We start from the raw sequence: 17,143 nt of genomic DNA, 5'->3' as shown, positions 1-17,143 counted from the left end.
GGGCGGCGGCGAGGACAACGGCAGCTCCGCGGGGGAGCCTGGGGGCGCGGGCGGCGAGGTGAACAGCACGGCGGCCGTCGGGGGGCTGGTGGTGAGCGCGCAGGGCTTGGGCGTGGGCGTCTTCCTGGCGGCTTTCATCCTCACCGCCGTGGCGGGCAACCTGCTTGTCATCCTCTCGGTGGCCTGCAACCGCCACCTGCAGACGGTCACCAACTACTTCATCGTCAACCTGGCCGTGGCCGACCTGTTGCTGAGCGCCACGGTGCTGCCCTTCTCTGCCACCATGGAAGTCCTGGGCTTCTGGGCCTTTGGCCGCGCCTTCTGCGACGTGTGGGCCGCCGTGGACGTGCTGTGCTGCACGGCCTCCATCCTCAGCCTCTGCACCATCTCCGTGGACCGGTACGTGGGCGTGCGCCACTCGCTCAAGTACCCGGCCATCATGACAGAGCGTAAGGCGGCCGCCATCCTGGCGTTGCTTTGGGTCGTCGCCCTCGTGGTGTCCGTGGGGCCGCTGCTGGGCTGGAAGGAGCCCGTGCCCCCCGATGAGCGCTTCTGCGGCATCACGGAGGAGGTGGGCTACGCTGTCTTCTCCTCCGTGTGCTCCTTCTACTTGCCCATGGCCGTCATCGTGGTCATGTACTGCCGTGTATACGTGGTCGCGCGCAGCACCACGCGTAGCCTCGAGGCGGGCGTCAAGCGCGAGCGGGGCAAGGCCTCGGACGTGGTGCTGCGTATCCACTGTCGCGGCGCGGGCACAGGCACCGACGGGGTGCACGGGGCGCGGAGCGCCAAGGGCCACAACTTCCGCAGCTCCTTCTCTGTGCGCCTGCTCAAGTTCTCCCGCGAGAAGAAGGCGGCCAAGACCCTGGCCATCGTCGTGGGAGTCTTCGTGCTCTGCTGGTTCCCCTTCTTCTTTGTCCTGCCGCTTGGTGAGTGACCCCTACCCACCAGCCCCTTTCCTCCCTCCCTGAGCCTGTGGCTCTGTCTTCCTCACCCTCCTCCCCCGACTTGGGTGACCCTTGACTCTCCACCTTAACATGGAAGGTTGATTTAGTAACTTCCCTGCTCTCTGAAGAAGCAGGGGTGCGCGCGCCACTGAGTAGGAGGCTTGTGAGTTTTGTTTCACAAGCTTCTAACTTTCCTGGCCTTCCGTGTTTCGTTGCTCTTACAAGTCCTAGGTATGTGTTACCCTCCCTACGCCTCTAAATATCAAAGGTCCGTGGAAATCTGTGAATTCTGCCCATAGTATGTGGTCATTGTATATGTGCTAACCTATATACACTCATACCCTGCCCAGATACAAATGCCACACCCGGAAATGGGAGCTCAGAGTGGGTGGGCTCTGTGTGTATTCGCCAAGCCCTTGCCAACCAACGTGTACATCCGCAGACACCAGAAGCCACCTGCTTTCCCCCCAGCGCGCATTCAGTTTGGAAGCTGGCCTCATTCCACCCATCCTCCCCAGCTGATATTTGTGAATGCCCTTGGGTCTCCCTTCTGAAATCTCTTGAAGACGGGGGCTGGGTGAGAATGAGAAGGAAACGAATGGGGGCAATTTATCAAATGGAAAGTTAATATTGTTAATCCCGTTTCTTACACTGGCTGAGTCCTTTAACTCTTCTGAGGAACTTTCCTGTTTCTTCCACAAGCTGCCTTGCAGTCCTGGGAGCCAGGCAGCTTTTCTCAGGGGCCTCCACCCGCCCCTTGAGGCCCCTCTTGTGAGTCTTAAATCTGGGCCAGCACAGTGAGGAGAAGGGGAAAACAGCATCTCTGGAGTCATATTTGCGTGCCCAGAGTCCCCTGAGTCCCTTCACCCATGGCTGCAACCTCAGCCAGGCCAAGCCGGGGCCCCCTGCCGCCCCACAGGCCTGTGCCTTCCACACTGCATGGCCGTGGCTGCGTCAGGAAGGAGACAATGGCCTTCCTCCTGCGCCCCTGCAGGCCCTCTCCACACAGCAGCCAGAGTGGCCTTTATACATTATAAATTAGACGCTGTCACTCCCTTACTGAAACCCCTCAATGCCTTCCCAGGGCCCTGGGAACAAAATCCAAACTCTCTACCATGGCCTATGAGATGGTGACCTTCAAATTTATTATTCAAACCAAAATAGAGCACTAGGAATCTTTGCGCTGGGACCGCGGGCATGAACCAGGACTGTGCAGGCAAACCCAGACAAGGGGTCGGAAGGTCCTAAGCGTGGCGGCCCCCCTGTCTGCCCTCATGACTTGGCTGCCCTCCCCCTTGCTCACTGCACCCTCCATTCCCACTAACCCTGGTCAGGTTCCTGGCCTCTGGCCAGCTCTTGCCTGTCTCTGGGCCTTTGCACTTACTGTTCCCTCTGTCTGGACTGCCCTCCCCAGCTCTTGTCCTGGCTGAGTTCCTATCCGTTAGGTCTTGGCTTCAGTGCGCCATCCTCAGAGAGACCTTCTCAGACCCCTCAGTCTCAGTTGTGTCCTTCTCCATATTCTCCCCGAGGCACAATGTACTTTGCTGTCACTGGATCGGTAGCTGTAATTACATCTGTGTGTGTTGATTGGTTTGGTGTCTGACTTCCCACCCTGGTCCCGAAGCTCTGTAAGGGCAGGGCTGTGTCATCACAGAATCACTGAATCCATAGTGCCCAACACGGTGCCTACTACACTTAGCAGCAAGGACCACGAGCTCTGGCACCAGACAGCCTGGGTTCAAATCCCAGCTCTGCCCCTTACTAGATGGGTGACTTTGGGGAAGTCTCTTAACCTCTCTGTGCCTCTCTTTCCTCATCTTTAAAATAGGGATGGTGGTGATGATAATGATACCTACCTACAGGGCTGTTGTGAGAATTCTGATAGTTGTTATTGTTGTCATTAGATGCCATCGAGTCGGCCCCCAACTCCTGGCGACCCCATGCACAACACGAGAAAACACTGCCCAGACCTGTGCCTCCACCATCCTCATATCAGTCGTGTATTGGACTGTTGTGATCCATAGGGTTTTCATTAGCTGATTTGCAGTAGTAGATCACCAGGCCTTTCTTCCGATTCTGTGTTAGTCTGGAAGGTCTGCTGAACTTAGAGTAACACGCAAGCCCCCGCTGACAGAGGAGTGGTAGCTGCACCTGAGGTGCATTGGTCAGGAATCGAGCCTGTGTCTCCTGCATGGAAGACAAAAATTCTACCACTAGGCCACCAATGCCCCCCTTCGATGAGTTACTGTGTGTGAATATAACTGTGGCACATGGTGAGTGCACCGTGATCTGTTGCTTTTGTAGTAGATGCTCAGTCAGAGTAAGGGATGATCAGTGATAAATCTCCGCTGACACAGGTCGGGGGAGGAGGAGCAGGGACAGATGCTAAGCAGCACACTTGAGGGGGCAGATAGGCATGAAGGAGAAAGTTGGTTTTCCCTCTCTTTAGAAACCCACCCCAACCAGTATTTAGAACACCCCCAGCCCAGCTTCCTCCTCCCAATCCCTGCTCTGACCCCAACCGGCTGTGACTGGGTCCAGGCTCCCTCCCTGCCCCCTGCCCCCTGACCCCACCCCTTGGTACACACTCGTCCCCTGTGGGGAATGATCAACCCGTGTAGAGAATGCCGCCTTCCTTTTCTTCTTGTAACTTCTCTTTAACATTCTAGTTACAGAATAATGCAGATAAACCAAACCAAACCCATTTCCATTGAGTCGATTCTGACTCACAGTGACACTATAGGACAGAGTAGAACTGTCCCATAAGGTTTCCGAGGCTGTAAATCTTTACAGAAGCAGACTGCCACATCTTTCTCCCAGCCTTTCAGTTAGCAGCCAAGCACTTAACCACTGCACCACCAGGGTTTCTTAAAGCTCAGATAAGGAGAAGCTAATGTACCAAGCACCCATGTCTCTGTAATCACCCACAATGAACAGATGTTCACACTCTCTGTATTTGCCCCAGATCCCTTTCTCTGTCTCATTTCAAAGAGATAGAGCACAGCCATAGCTAAATTCCTTCCTCTGTCCCTTCCTCTTTCTCTCCCCTCTTCCCCAGAGGTACATCTGGTGTTAATCACTCCCATACATATGTTCATACTGTTGTTACCACAAATGTCTATCCAATACAGTGCATAGTACTGTTTTGTGTGTCTTTAGAATTATATCCATGGCCCCACACTTTACATGTCATCTTCAGTTTGCGTTTACCCCCCAGCATTATGTCGCTGCGATTGATCCATGCTGGTCCATTGCAGTGACAGCGTAGTATTCCATTTAAGACTATTCCACAGTGTGTTGATCCAGTCGCTGCCTGAGAGTAGGTTTTTCTAATTTTTTTCTTACCATCAGCGCTTGCATAATGCTCCCATTTTTTGAGGTCCAGATCATATGTCCCCCTCTTCCTGGAAGTCATCCCTGAATTCCGTGGCCCTTTGCTCCTTGCTGGCACACACTGCTATCTCAATTCCTTCATCTCTGATGCTCCTTATACCTGGCATGGGGTCTCCGAGGGTGGGATCCTTGTTTCCTCCTTCCTGCTGGTCTGTGCTGTGCCAGTCTCCCAGGGCATCTCGTGGATCCCAGAGCAGAACCCAGGGGTGCTGATGGAGCTGAATTGAGTCGATGGAGCTGAATTGAATTGAGTGATGGAGCTGAAATGAGTTATTATCTGACAGTTATGAGCAAGCAGGCCAGTGGCCCAGCAAGGAAACAGACTATTCCAGTTCTGCCGTATTGTGGCTTGGAGGGCAGGAGCAGCAGAGAGAATGGGAGGGCAGGGCCTGCTGTGGGGGCAAGAGTGGCCTGAAGGCTGTCAGGGGGCCGTGGGAGCCGGGGGATCCTGACACCTTCAGCACTTGGGCCCAGGCCTGGGAAGAGGGAGGTTCCCTTGAAAGAACATGGACCATCTTTTGGGGTGGAGATGTGGAATCCAAGGGGCTGGCAGGTCTTGGTATGGAGATGCCAGGTGTGTGGTGGGGATGTTAGGAACTTGAGTGAGGGGCCAAGGATGGGGTGGTTGTAGGAGCAGGGACATGGGATGCAGTCCTGCAGAAAGACAGCAAAGGGAGAAGAGAAGAGAGGGACTGAGGATGGAGCCCTGGGTTGGGGGGGCACCACTTTGAAGGAACTAGAAGGAGGCAAAGGAGGAGACAGCCAGGAGCGAGACAGCTACTCACGTGGCACCTCCCTCCTCCCAAGCCCTGCTCACCACCAAGAGCAGCAGAGACAGGGAGGGCTGCATGCCAGTGAGGCCAAAAGCCATGGGAATGAGTCACCCAGTAGGGCCACAACCCAGGGTTGTCTGAGCTGACCCCTCAGGGTGGTCCTCACCCATGCCAGCACACACAGAGCCATATGGAAGGCAGCATCCCCATCGGCAGCAGTGACACAGCTCGTGAGCAGCCCCAGCCACCCAGAGCGCATAGAGAGCCCTGGAAAGGGGTCCAGCGTCCCTGAGGGCCATTTCTGTATACACACCTGAAATGTTGTGGGTCAGGCCAGAGAGGAGCGGAGATAGACAGCGCCACACACAGTGTCCTGATACGTGGGAGCCTCTGGGAACCCAAGACACTAGCTGGGAGAGATGGAGAGACAGACACCGAGCCCCTAAAATCCTGAGGAGCCAAGAGAGGGACTGAGGCTCATCCCCCAAACCTCAGGCTGCCCCCCCTCCCATGAGGAGCAACTGCAGGGCAGGTCCCCCCACCCACCCAGGGCAGGCAGGGGATCAGCTCCATGCAAACCTTAGACATTGCATGGCCCACCCCATGATTCCAGGCAGCAAGGCCAAGGACAGCTCCGGCCTGCAGCACCTAGAGAGCTGCTGGTGCCAGAGTTGCTCGTGGATGCGTGAAGCACCCCTCACCACCTTCCCGTGAGAGGGAGTGCACCCTCCCCACGTTCCATCTGGTGCCCCGCGGAGCCATCTTCTGCATGTGGAGAGTGCCCTCGCAGCCTGGTTTGCTTGCACAGCCCTGGGTTTTGCCTGTTGGCCCAGTGTGATTACAATAGTGCACCCCTTACACCCTCAAGGAGTCCCTGGTTGGTGCAGTTAACATGCTTGGCTGCTAACCTAAAGGTTGATGCTTTGAGTCCACCCAGAGGTCCTTGGAAGAAAGGCCTGGTGATCTACTTCCAAAAAATCAGACATTGAAACTCTACGGAGTACAGTTCTACTCTGACACAGATAGGGTTGCCATGAGTCAGAATCAACTCCATAGCAACTAGTTTGATTTGGTTTGGTTCACTCTCAAGGGTGTTCCAGTTCCAGCCAAGTATATGGCCACTGGGCCTTTGGGGGCCTGTGGAGAGGGCTCTTAGCAACCTTTCCCGTGACAGATATGCACCCCCTGGCGCAGCAGTGGGTGCCATGGAAAATCATGAGAAGTTGTGTACGTGGTCCTCCTCACAGGATCCTTCAGCCTGAGTGTCCCGAAGAGCCCAGACTTGCAGAGTGTATGGGGAGGGGCAGTGGTTACAGCCTGTGCCTACAGGCTTTCATGAGGGACCCTTGAAAAGGGGGCTTGGAGCAGGGTGGGCTGCATCAGTGGGAGGGGTGGGTCAGTTGCTAATGCACCTGATTAAAGCCTTCTGGCCCTGGGATGCTTCCTGCAAGGATCCCATCCCCTCTCCCAGAGGTCTGAGCCAGTCATTTGGTATAGAAGTGCAGGTCACTCTCCCTGTGGGCCAGAATAGGACAGGCATGACTGGGGAGAACCTGCCCCAGGCAAGCACCCATTTGTGGAAGAGCTTTCTCTCCCAGGAGCCTCTAGAGGCCACACCTTTCCTGGGTGTGTTAATGTCACTCACTGGATCTGGCCTTGGCCTGCCTGGCAAGTGCTCCCCAGCCATGCCCAGAAGTGAGAAGTCCACTGAGACCTGCACACACACACACACACACACACACACACACACACACACACACGACAGCCCCGCCCTGTCATTCCAGCCAGACCCCCAGCTTGCGTTCCCAGCTCTGTGTCCTTGGGCTGGGCACTGAGCCTTACTAGCCTCTGAGCCAACCTCTGAATGCGGTCATCAAAGCAGCCTCAGAGGCTCAGAGCCAATGGCGCCTCCCAAATATGCATCCAAGTATAGGAGCTGTCCAGAGGCTCCGAGATCAGAAGTCCCAGGACAGTCCAGCCAACATTCCAGTGCCACCTCCAGTCATCTGTGGGCCATGCCTGGGCCTCTCTGTCCTACTGTCAGTCTGTTCCCTGTGATATTACATGCCTCCTTGACCACACCCAGATTTAGTTAGGTGTCCCCCATGCTCCCCAAACACATACTTCTAACACAATGCATTGTCATTGTCAATATTCTTATACACAGCGTGAAGCGTGAGGGCAGAGGAAACAGTACATATGTAGACATAGAGGAGTGGCGGCATTTGTGGGGCACCTTGTGATTTGGGAGACCTGGAATGTGGAGTGTATGAGAAGAGGGTCAAGAGACGAGGCAAGATGCCATCAACAGGAGAGTAGATAAATAAAGTGTGGTGAGTTCATGGACTGGAATACTATACAGCAAGGAAAAATGACTAACTACTGACACGCACAACATGGATGAAATTCACAGACATTATGTTGGGCAAAAGAAGCCAGATCCGAAATTAAAAGTGTACATACCATATGATGCAATGTATATGAAGTTCAGAAACAGGCAAGACTAATTAATGGTGATAAATATCAGAGTCGTGGTGACCCCGGGTGTGTGTGTGTGTGTGTGTGTGTGTGTGTATGTGTGTGTGTGTTAGGAATGGCAAAGTGTGAAAGGAAGCCTCCGAAGGGCTGGAAATGTTCTGTATCTTGGTCTGAGAGGTGATTTATAGACTTTACTCTCTGTATGTCATGCCTTAATTAGAGAGAGAGAGAGAAGGTGGAAGGAGGCAGAAGAGAGGCTGTGAGCGATGCTGAGGAATTGGTGTCCAGATTGGGACACACACTTGGGCAGCCCAGTGTGAAAGGTGGATCTGGGATGTGCATCTGGCAGTTGGCCAAGTGATGGCCGCATCTCCATGGGCTCTGCGGATACAGGGGGAGAGGAAGGGGGTGTTGTGGCAAGTCCTTAATAATGGCATCACTGCCCACTGCCTGCTGTCCCCTGCAGAAGGGATTGGCATTATAGCTCCTGTTTGTGCCTTTGTGGCACCTGGCACATAGGAGGTGCTCTGTAAATGTGCACAGACGAGAAAGTGGCTGAATCCATGGCCTCTCCACATCCCACCATGCCAAGGGTCTGAGCAGCACAGTGCAGCCCTCTATTGAAGCTGACCATCCTTGGTAGAGGTGAGTTAGGGATGACCCTCCATTTATGGGACCTAATTTTTTTCAGCTTTAAACATAACTGCTAACATTTATTGAGTGTTTACTATGAATAAGCAATGAGATAGGCTTGTTCTGTTTTTGTTTTCATATTTTTATCAGGACAATTTCATACACAGACATAAGTAGACAGAACAGTAAGATGAACCCCAGTGTACCCGTGACCTAGCTTCAACAGTTATCAACCCAAAGCTAATTTTGGTTCATCCCAACCCCCGCACACTTTCCAACCACTGAGGATGATTTTGGAGTAAATCCCATTTCATCTATAAATTCTCCAATATATATTTCTAGAAGATAAGATCTCTTTTTAAACATAACTACTACAATCCATTATAACACATAAAAATAATTGTTTCATTTTGTCAAGTATCGTTGCCAATTACCTCATAAATTTTTAGTTTGTTTGAATCAGAATCCAAAAAGGATGTACACATTTCATTTTTTAGATTTGCCTCCTCGGTTTAATTGATAAGTTTCCCCTCCCCTGCTTTTTCCTTTCAATTTATTTGCTGAAGAACCAAATTATTTGTCCCAAAGAGTACTCCACAGCCTGGAGTTTGCATCCCCATAGTGCCATCAACATGTTCCTCTGTTTCCTCTACTTCCTGTAGACTGGCTTGATCAGATTCGAGTTTGGTGTTTGGGGCAAAAATTCTTCTCTTTTGTGGTGATAGGATGGATCAGGGCTTCAAGTGCTGGCAGCCTGACATTGTAAAGTTCCCCTTGTAAAGAAAGTGTCCCATCAGCCTTTCACATACTGGTTTTTAGCAGCCGTTAACCATGGCCTGGACCCATTATTTCGTTCAGACTTAAGGTGATGATAGTCTAAGTCTGTCATTCCTTCTGCATTTATTTGCTGGAATTCTAAAAAGAATTCACTGTGAGCTATTTGGTTGTTTGTAATAGAGCCTGTACAGGAAAGGCAGGAGAGATGCTTGGTGTTCACCTGCTTACTGCCCGTATGTTATGCCTTAATTAGAGAGAGAGACAAGGTGGAAGGAGGCAGGAGAGAGGCTTGAGCCATGCTGAGGAATTGGTGTCCAGATTGGGACACACACTTGGGCAGCCCAGTGTGAAGGGTGAATTTATCAGAATACGTGGCAACTCCCAAGCCCTTCCAAAGCTGACCTGTGAGGTGTTTTTTAGTACCGTGATAATGTCATGATTTTTAGACATCCTTGCTTTGGGAGCTCAGGGGGCCCAGCTTTGACCAGTGGGTGCCCTTTCAAGATGGCCCCTGAGACCTGGCACAGCCCCAAGAGTTGAGCGCATCCTCACTTCCTGGTCTGATGAGACGTTCCAGGCTCAGCTTGTACTTTTCCCACCCCAGACCTGGAATCAACCATTTCTCCAACAAGCACTGATCTCTTTTAGTGAAAAACGGCTGCTTAGAGACCACAATCTGAGCTCTCAGTTGCTCATTGATACTGAGTTGGTCACCGACTCAGTGGACAGAGCTAGGGAATACGTTTTATTTTTTTGTAAAAGAGAAATACACCACTGTTATGGATTGAATTGCATGCCCCAAAAATGTGTGTCAACTTGACTAGGCCATCATTCCCAGTATTATGTGATTGTCTACCATTTTGTCATCTAATGTGATTTTCCTGTGTGTTGTAAATCCTACCTGTATGATATTAATGAGGCAAGATTAGAGGCAGTTATGTTAATGAGGCAGGACTCAATCTACAGGATTAGGTTGTATCTTGAGTCAGTCTCTTTTGAGATATAAAAGAAAGAAGTGAGCAGAGAGACAGGGGGACCTCATACCACCAAGAAAGTAGCACCAGGAGCAAAAGATGTCTTTGGACCCAGGGTACCTGCGTTGAGAAGCTCCTAGACCAGGGGAAGATTGATGACAAGGACCTTCCCCCAGAGAGACAGCCTTCCCCTGGAACTGGCACCCTGAATTCGGACTTCTAGCCTCCTAGACTGAGAGAGAATAAATCTCTCTTTGTTAAAGCCATCCACTTGTATGTCTGTTATAGAAGCACTAGATTACTAAGACAACCACCGATGAGGGTGGGCTTCTGTCCTTGGGCACAGGTGCCCTTCTCCCCTGAGGGTCTTGTTCTCTGCCCAACTCCTGCTGATATTTTTTTCCCAACATATGATGACCTCTTGATCACTCCACCTCATTCATTAAAGACCTGGCTATTGGAGTCACAAGCTTTCTCCCGCATCTCATCCCTACCCTGGTCATCCAGTGTGATTCCACTATCCTGATGCTGACCCATGTTGACACCCTGGCCTTGAGACTATAGTGACTTCACCTTCCTCCCACCTCTCAGGGCCACATCCTGGCCCATGTATTCACCTCAATCTGTTGTTAGCTGTGGCAGAGGTGGCCTCTGACTTATGGTGACCCCGTGCGCAATAGAACGACCTGCTGCCTGCACCATCTCCATGATTGGTTGCAGATAGGACCATTGTGAACATTGTTTTTCTTTTTTCTTTATTATTTATTTTGTTGTTGTAGTTGAGAATATACACAGCAAAACATATACCAATTCAACAGTTTCTACACATTCAATTCAATGACATTGATTACATTCTTTGAGTTGTGCAGCCATTCTCACCCTTCTTTTCTGAGTTATTCCTCCCCCATTAACACAAACTCACTGCCTCCTAAGGTTCCTATCTAATCTTTCAAGTTGCTATTGTCAATTTAATACCATATAGATATTTCTTAAAAGAGCATAGAGCTCAAGGCAGACATTTTTTACTAGTCAAGCTAAACTACTGTTTGGTTTTAAGAAGACTTCAGGAAATATTTTTGGTTTAGGTTTAAAGATTATCTTACAGCAATAGTTTCAGGGGTTCATCCAGCCCCCTTGGCTCCAGGAAGTCTGAAGTCCATGAAAATTTTAAATTCTGTTCTGCATTTTCCCCCTTTTGATCACAATTCTTCTATAGACTCTTGTAATCAAAATGTTTAGTAATGGCAACCAATGTCACAAAACAATTTGTGTATTAACTCTTTAATGAGAAACTAATTTGCTCTGTAAACTTTCACCTAAATCACAATTAAATAAATAAATAAGTATAAAAATGTTGAGTAATGGTAGCTGGGCACCATACAGTTCTTTTGGTTTCATGGCAAAGGAGGCAGTTGTTCATGGAGGCAATTAGCCACACATCCCATATCCTCTTCCTATTCCTAGCTTTCCTTCTTTCTCTGTTGCTCCAGGTGAATAGAGACCAATTGTGCCTTGGACATAGAGTTTTCATTGATTTTCAGGAGTAGATCGCCAGACCTTTCTTCCTAGTCTGTCTTAATCTGGAAACTCTGCTGAAACCCGTCTGCCATAGCCACCACAGTATAACAAACTGACAGATGGGTGGCATCGATACTATTAGAAACCTCATTTTACAGATGAGGAAACTGAGGCACAGAGATGTTGAGGTATTTGCTCAAAGTCCCCCAGCTCATAAGCGACTACAGAATCTTTGTTATTTCTTGCCTGGGTCAGAGATCAAGCTGGAGCTAGGGTTAAGAGTCAGTCAGCCATGTTTTAATCTCACACTGAACCCCTCAGCCTCTGCACACATCTCCCAGGCTCAGCTCCATGCTCCCTCTGCCCCAAATCTAGGCCAGGAGAGGGTCCTAAGCATTGCCATGGGATATGACCCCTTTCCACCTGGCCTAATTCTCTCACAGACCCAGACAGACCTCAAGAGCTCCTGAGCCCACCCCTCAAGAAGCAGTCCTGGAACTATCTCTGGCCCCACCCGAGCCCTGACCCACCCCTGCTTCCTAACTTATATGCCCACCCAAAAGGTCTCCTGTGCATGGTGGAGGGCTTGTCTTCCCTCACTTTGTGGATGGTGACCCAGGAGAACAGGGTACTGGGCCCTGAGAGCTGTGTTAGGGCCCAGTGGGTAATGTCCAGACAGCTCAGTGCTGGGATTCCAGGATAGGTGACCCCTACATGGGGCCCTCCTCTCCCCATGGCATCAGTGCTGTTCTGCTCAGATTCATGAGCCATTTGTCAGTGTGGCCCCAGGGCTGAGAGACTCATACTTGGATCAAGGGACAGTTTGGCCAACCAAGCGGGCCATTTGGCAAGACTGCAGCCTTGGTCACTCATTCCAAGGCCACAAATCAGAAAATAAGTGAGTTAAGAAGTTACCACAAAGAGGAGAAAGGGGGAGGAAGGGGAAAGGTGGAAAAGAGAGAGAAGGGAGAAGACGTAGAAAAAAGAATTGGAGGGAAATGGCCGGGCCCAATGTAGGCTTTAGAGGAGGCAAGAGGACACAGGAGAGGCATGTCCACTCATCTCTCCCACCTCGGGCCCCACTAGGCGGCCTCTGTGGCTCTTAGGAGCCACCCCTCAACCCCCTACACTGCAGAAGCATGTCCAGGGCCAGACAAGAGTCGCCTGCTAGCCCCTGGGAGCTCAGGGGTGCTGAGGGCCCAGAAAGACTTTTGACCTATTCCTTGTCCATCTCTAGCCAGAGGACCTCACCAGTTACCTCTCACCATGGAAAACTGGCAGTGGAAGGAATCCAAGAGACCTGGCTTGGCACAGCTAGCCCCATAGTACCCTTAATTCAGCCCTCCATGTCCTCACAATCCATCTGAGACCTGGCCCCGTCCAGGCCCCAACTGACCAACACACCTCTTCCTGACAGCCCTCTGTGATTTTTTCTGCTTCACAATGGCCAGTCTTCCCGTCTCTTTCTCTGCTCCAGCCATTCTAACTTTCTGGTTGTCCCTCCAACTTGCTGAGCATGCTGCTGCCTCAGGACCTTTGCGTATGCTCTTCCCTGCTTAGAATTCTCTTTCCTCGATAGATGCATGACTCATTCCTCTACAGGGTCTTCAGATCTCAACTCGATTGTCACCTTATTAGAGAGGCTTGTCTGACTATCCTTTAAAATATAGCAAAGAAGTCTGCTAGGGGGTAGAGGTCTCAACCTCTCTTGGGAAAGGAGCTATTGAGTTCCAGGGCCAGAACCACTAAATGAGCAGCTGAAAGAGAACTAGGAGAGAAGAGAAGGCCTGGGGCTGGAAATTCCTTCTCTCCTAGCCCTACTGGTAGAGGAGACCTAAATCTCAAGGAGGACATGGTATCTTTAACCTCTCTCTATCTTCCTGGCCAGTGGGAGTGGCTTACATAGGAAAGTCACTAGTGATGGAGGGAGCAAGAAGTGGGGGCCTGGGGTACAGCCTGACATTTCATGGTTGGTTGCAAGTTATGAGCAAGACTGGCTATGAATCCTAATGGTCTGCCAAAAGCAGGTTTCCTCCTGATGATACCAAAAGAGTGCTGTTAATCACACAATCTGCCCTTTGGCTTCAGAGCTGTTTGTCCTCAGTGAGGCTTGGCCAGTTTGCTCAGCTTCAGCCATACTGCTCAGCTCCCCACCCTACCAGTATCTCAGAAGCTTCTCCTGGGCCTGGTCATTGCTGTTCTTTAGTAGGGGGTACTGGTCTGTGATAGCCCAGGCCCCAAACAACCTCTTCCCAGCTCAGAGGCTACCACAGTTTCCTCAATAATACGGGAGCCAGGCCGACCCAGTGAACATGCCTGACAACACAGGGCAGGCCCTGCCTCTTCTGACTGGTGGATGTCCAGCGCCTCTGGACATTATGCTAGACTCCAGCCAAACCAAAAAACCAAACCCATTGCCATTGAGTCGATTCCAACTCGTAGCGACCCTATAGGACAGAGTAGAACTGCCCCATAGAGTTTCCAAGGAGTGCCTGGTGGATTTGAACTGCTGACCTTTTGGTTAGTAGATGTAGCTCTTAACCACTACGCCACCAGGGTTTCTGACTGCAGCCAAAGGGGCCCAATATAGGGAATGGGAGAAGCCAGGTAGGAGCAGCCAAGCAGGCTTGATGGAGACTCACCACACGAGAGAACAATGACAAAGAGCAGAAAGAGAAGCAGGCAGAGCTGTGTTTGTGATCATCTACCTGCATCCTTAACCGCCTGTTATCATCAAGGTTGCGTGTCAACTTGGTTGGGCCAAGATTCTCAGTGGTTTAGCAGTTATAATGTAGTTTGGCAGTCGTATAATGATGTAATTACTTTGATGATGAGATCTGATATAATGTGATCACCTCCATGATAGGATCTGCTGTGAGTAATCCATCAGTTGAAAGGGATTTTCCTTGGGGGTGTGGCCTGCATCCAATATAGGTGGACTTTCTGGCCAGGCTCGTGGGCTTTGGCTCCCTCTGGACTGCACAGCTGGCTCCTGTTCATCTGACCTCCGGTTCTTAGGACTTGAGCTAGCAGCTTACCTGCTGATCTTGGGATCCATCAGGCTCTGTAGCCTGTGAGTCAGAGGCCTGTTATCTGACCTGCCAATCTTGGGTTCACCAACCCCTGTAGCTGTATGAGTCAGGAGAAGCCTCTAGCCTGACCCACAGACTTGGGTCTTTCCAGCCTCTACAACCACTTGAGCCATTTCCTTGATATAAGTCTCGAGAGAGAGAGAGATGTATATGTGGAGATATATATATACATGTAGACGCTTCACTGGTTTTGCTTATCTAGAGAACCCAGCCTAAGATACTGCCTCTCCTCATAGCAGGTAAATGCAGCCCCCACCACCCCCTCAACCCCACCCCCTTCAATGGGGAGAAATGGGCACAAATGTGCACACTCGTGCTTCCCCATTCCCAGCAGTAGGCAGAAGAGTTTGATGGCAACTATATTAGTTTCCTGGGGCTACCATAACAAATTACCCCAAACTGAGTAGCTTACAACAACAGAAATTTATTCTCTCATGGTTCTGGAAGCTAGAAGTCTGAAATCAAGGTGTTGGCAGGACCATGCTCCCTCTGAAGGCACTGGTAGAGGAATCCTTCCATGTCTTTTCTAGCTTCTGGCAGCCCCAGGTCTTCCCAGGTGGCAGCATGATTCCAGTCTCTGCCTCCATCTTCATATGGCCATCCCCTCTGCATTTCTGTGTCTTCACATGACATTGTCCTCTCTGTGTGTCTCTTCTCTTCTTCTTCTAATAAAAAACATCAGTCACATCGGATTAGGCACCCTACTCCAGTATGGCCTCATGTTAACTAATTACATCTGCAAAGAACCTATTTCCAAAGAAGGTCACTGTGATGGTTAAGGTTGTATGTCAGCTGGGCTGGGCCATGATTCTCTGTGGTTTGGCAATTATGACGTAGTTTGGCAGCTATGTAATGATGTAATCACTTCCATAATGAGATCTGATATAATGTAATGGCCTCCATGACAAGATCTGCTATGAGCAGCCAATCACTTGAAAGGGAGTTTCCTTGGGGGTGTTGCCTGCATCCAATATATATGCTTGGCTGATTTTGCATCTCTAGAGAACCCAGGCTAAGACAGTCACATTCACAGTTACCAGGGGTTAAGATTCCAGCATATGTTTTTGAAGAGCACAGTTAAACCCTTAAGACCAACCAAGGGCTAATCCCTGGACCAAAGGTTAAGGACCAAGCAAAAGAGCTTAAAGACCCAAGCACCTGACAGTGTCTTGGGTCAGGTTTCCTGGAAGCAGAGCCTGAGCCAGGGTTCTAACACAAGTGATTAATTGAGGGAGGCTCTCTCAAGAAACCTAGGAGGGAGTGAGGGAAGCAGGATAGGGCAGGGGAAGGAGCTAAACCAAGGGTGTGGTCTCAGACAAAGTCTGGCCTCAACCTGACCGTGTGCTCTAAAGCAAGACTACCAAACCAAAAACCAAACCCATTACCATCAAGTAGAATGGCACCACAGAATTGCACCATCTTTCCTATCTTCATGCTAGTCTGTCATTGGCTATACTCTGCCCCCTTGGAGGGGGTGTCATCTCCCCACTTGAAGCAGTTCCCATTGATCATGGGCAGTGATGGGCCATTAGCAGCCAACATTCAACAGCAGCTGGGGCGTGGAGGCACCACTAGGCCAAGGGGAACCTGGTAGGGCACCAGCAGCATCTGCTTCAAACCTTAAAGGTGACATTTGAGCAAAGACTTGACGGAGGTGACCCAGCAGCTCTCTGAGTCTTCTCCCAGGAGTTTGGGATCTGTTTGACACTGTCTCCTGAGACGAACCTCTAGTGAGCAGGCCAGCCCAGCCCTTCTGAGTGGTCTCCATGAGCATGGATGCACAGAAGCCAAACCCCATATGAGCAGGTCCAGCAGGGCACCCTTGAGACCATACAGAAGGCCAACAGAGGCCACGTGACCTGGTGTAGACAGAATTAAGAGATGCTCAAGACAACTGCAGGAACCACCACCACCTCCCCAGACCCCCAGGAGAGTGGGGCTACTCATAGAAATGCTCTAGGAGAAGCTGGTTTTAGGTCCAAGTCTGAAGAAGGGGAGAGATGCACTGTGGAGAGAGGTGGACAGGCCAGCTGGAGGATAGCTGAGGCTATCATCTTCCTGTGAAAGCCCAGAGGTGGGGTTGGGTATGCTGCTCATGGAGCAGAACAGGAAGGAATAAAGCAGGTGGTTGTAGCTCCTGACCTCAGGGCCCCTGGAAAACCAGGGCAAGTTCTGTTTCTGTCTGTGATGGTTAATATTATGTGTCAACTTGGCTTGGCCATGATTCTCAGTATTATGTATTTATTCTCCATTTTGTGATCTGATATAAGGGGAGTTTCCTTGGGGTGTGGCCTGCAGCCAATGTATATGGATGTTCTGGCAAAGCTCACTCACTCTGGATCCTGCATCTGACTCGTCATCCTCCAGTTCTTGGGTCATGAGCCAGCAGCCTGCTCCCTGACCTGCAGATTTTGGGATTCGCCAGCTACCACAGTCCCGTGAGCCAGCAGCCTTCCGCCTGACCTGCCAATTTTGGGTTTGTCAGCCCTTGCAACCATGTGAGTCAGGAAAAGCCTCCAGCCTGACGCCTGACCCACAGATTTGGGACTTGCTAGCCT

General features: G+C 50.7%; 1 protein-coding gene across 1 annotated transcript in view; it reads left to right on the top strand.

Moving 5' to 3' along the window:
- ADRA1D (adrenoceptor alpha 1D) overlaps positions 1 to 17,143 on the top strand; it is a 30,480-nt gene that overhangs the window by 194 nt on the left and 13,143 nt on the right. The window contains exon 1 of the mRNA XM_023737567.1: positions 1 to 929. This exon is cut by the window's left edge and continues 194 nt beyond it. Within this exon, the coding sequence (XP_023593335.1) occupies positions 1 to 929 (929 nt within the window). The remainder of the gene's footprint in view (positions 930 to 17,143) is intronic.

Source organism: Trichechus manatus, unplaced genomic scaffold (genome assembly GCF_000243295.1).
Source record: "Trichechus manatus latirostris isolate Lorelei unplaced genomic scaffold, TriManLat1.0 scaffold00104, whole genome shotgun sequence".
In the NCBI taxonomy this organism is placed as follows: domain Eukaryota; kingdom Metazoa; phylum Chordata; class Mammalia; order Sirenia; family Trichechidae; genus Trichechus; species Trichechus manatus.
Note: the sequence above shows the minus strand (reverse complement) of the source record. Positions and strands in the feature narration are given on the sequence as shown.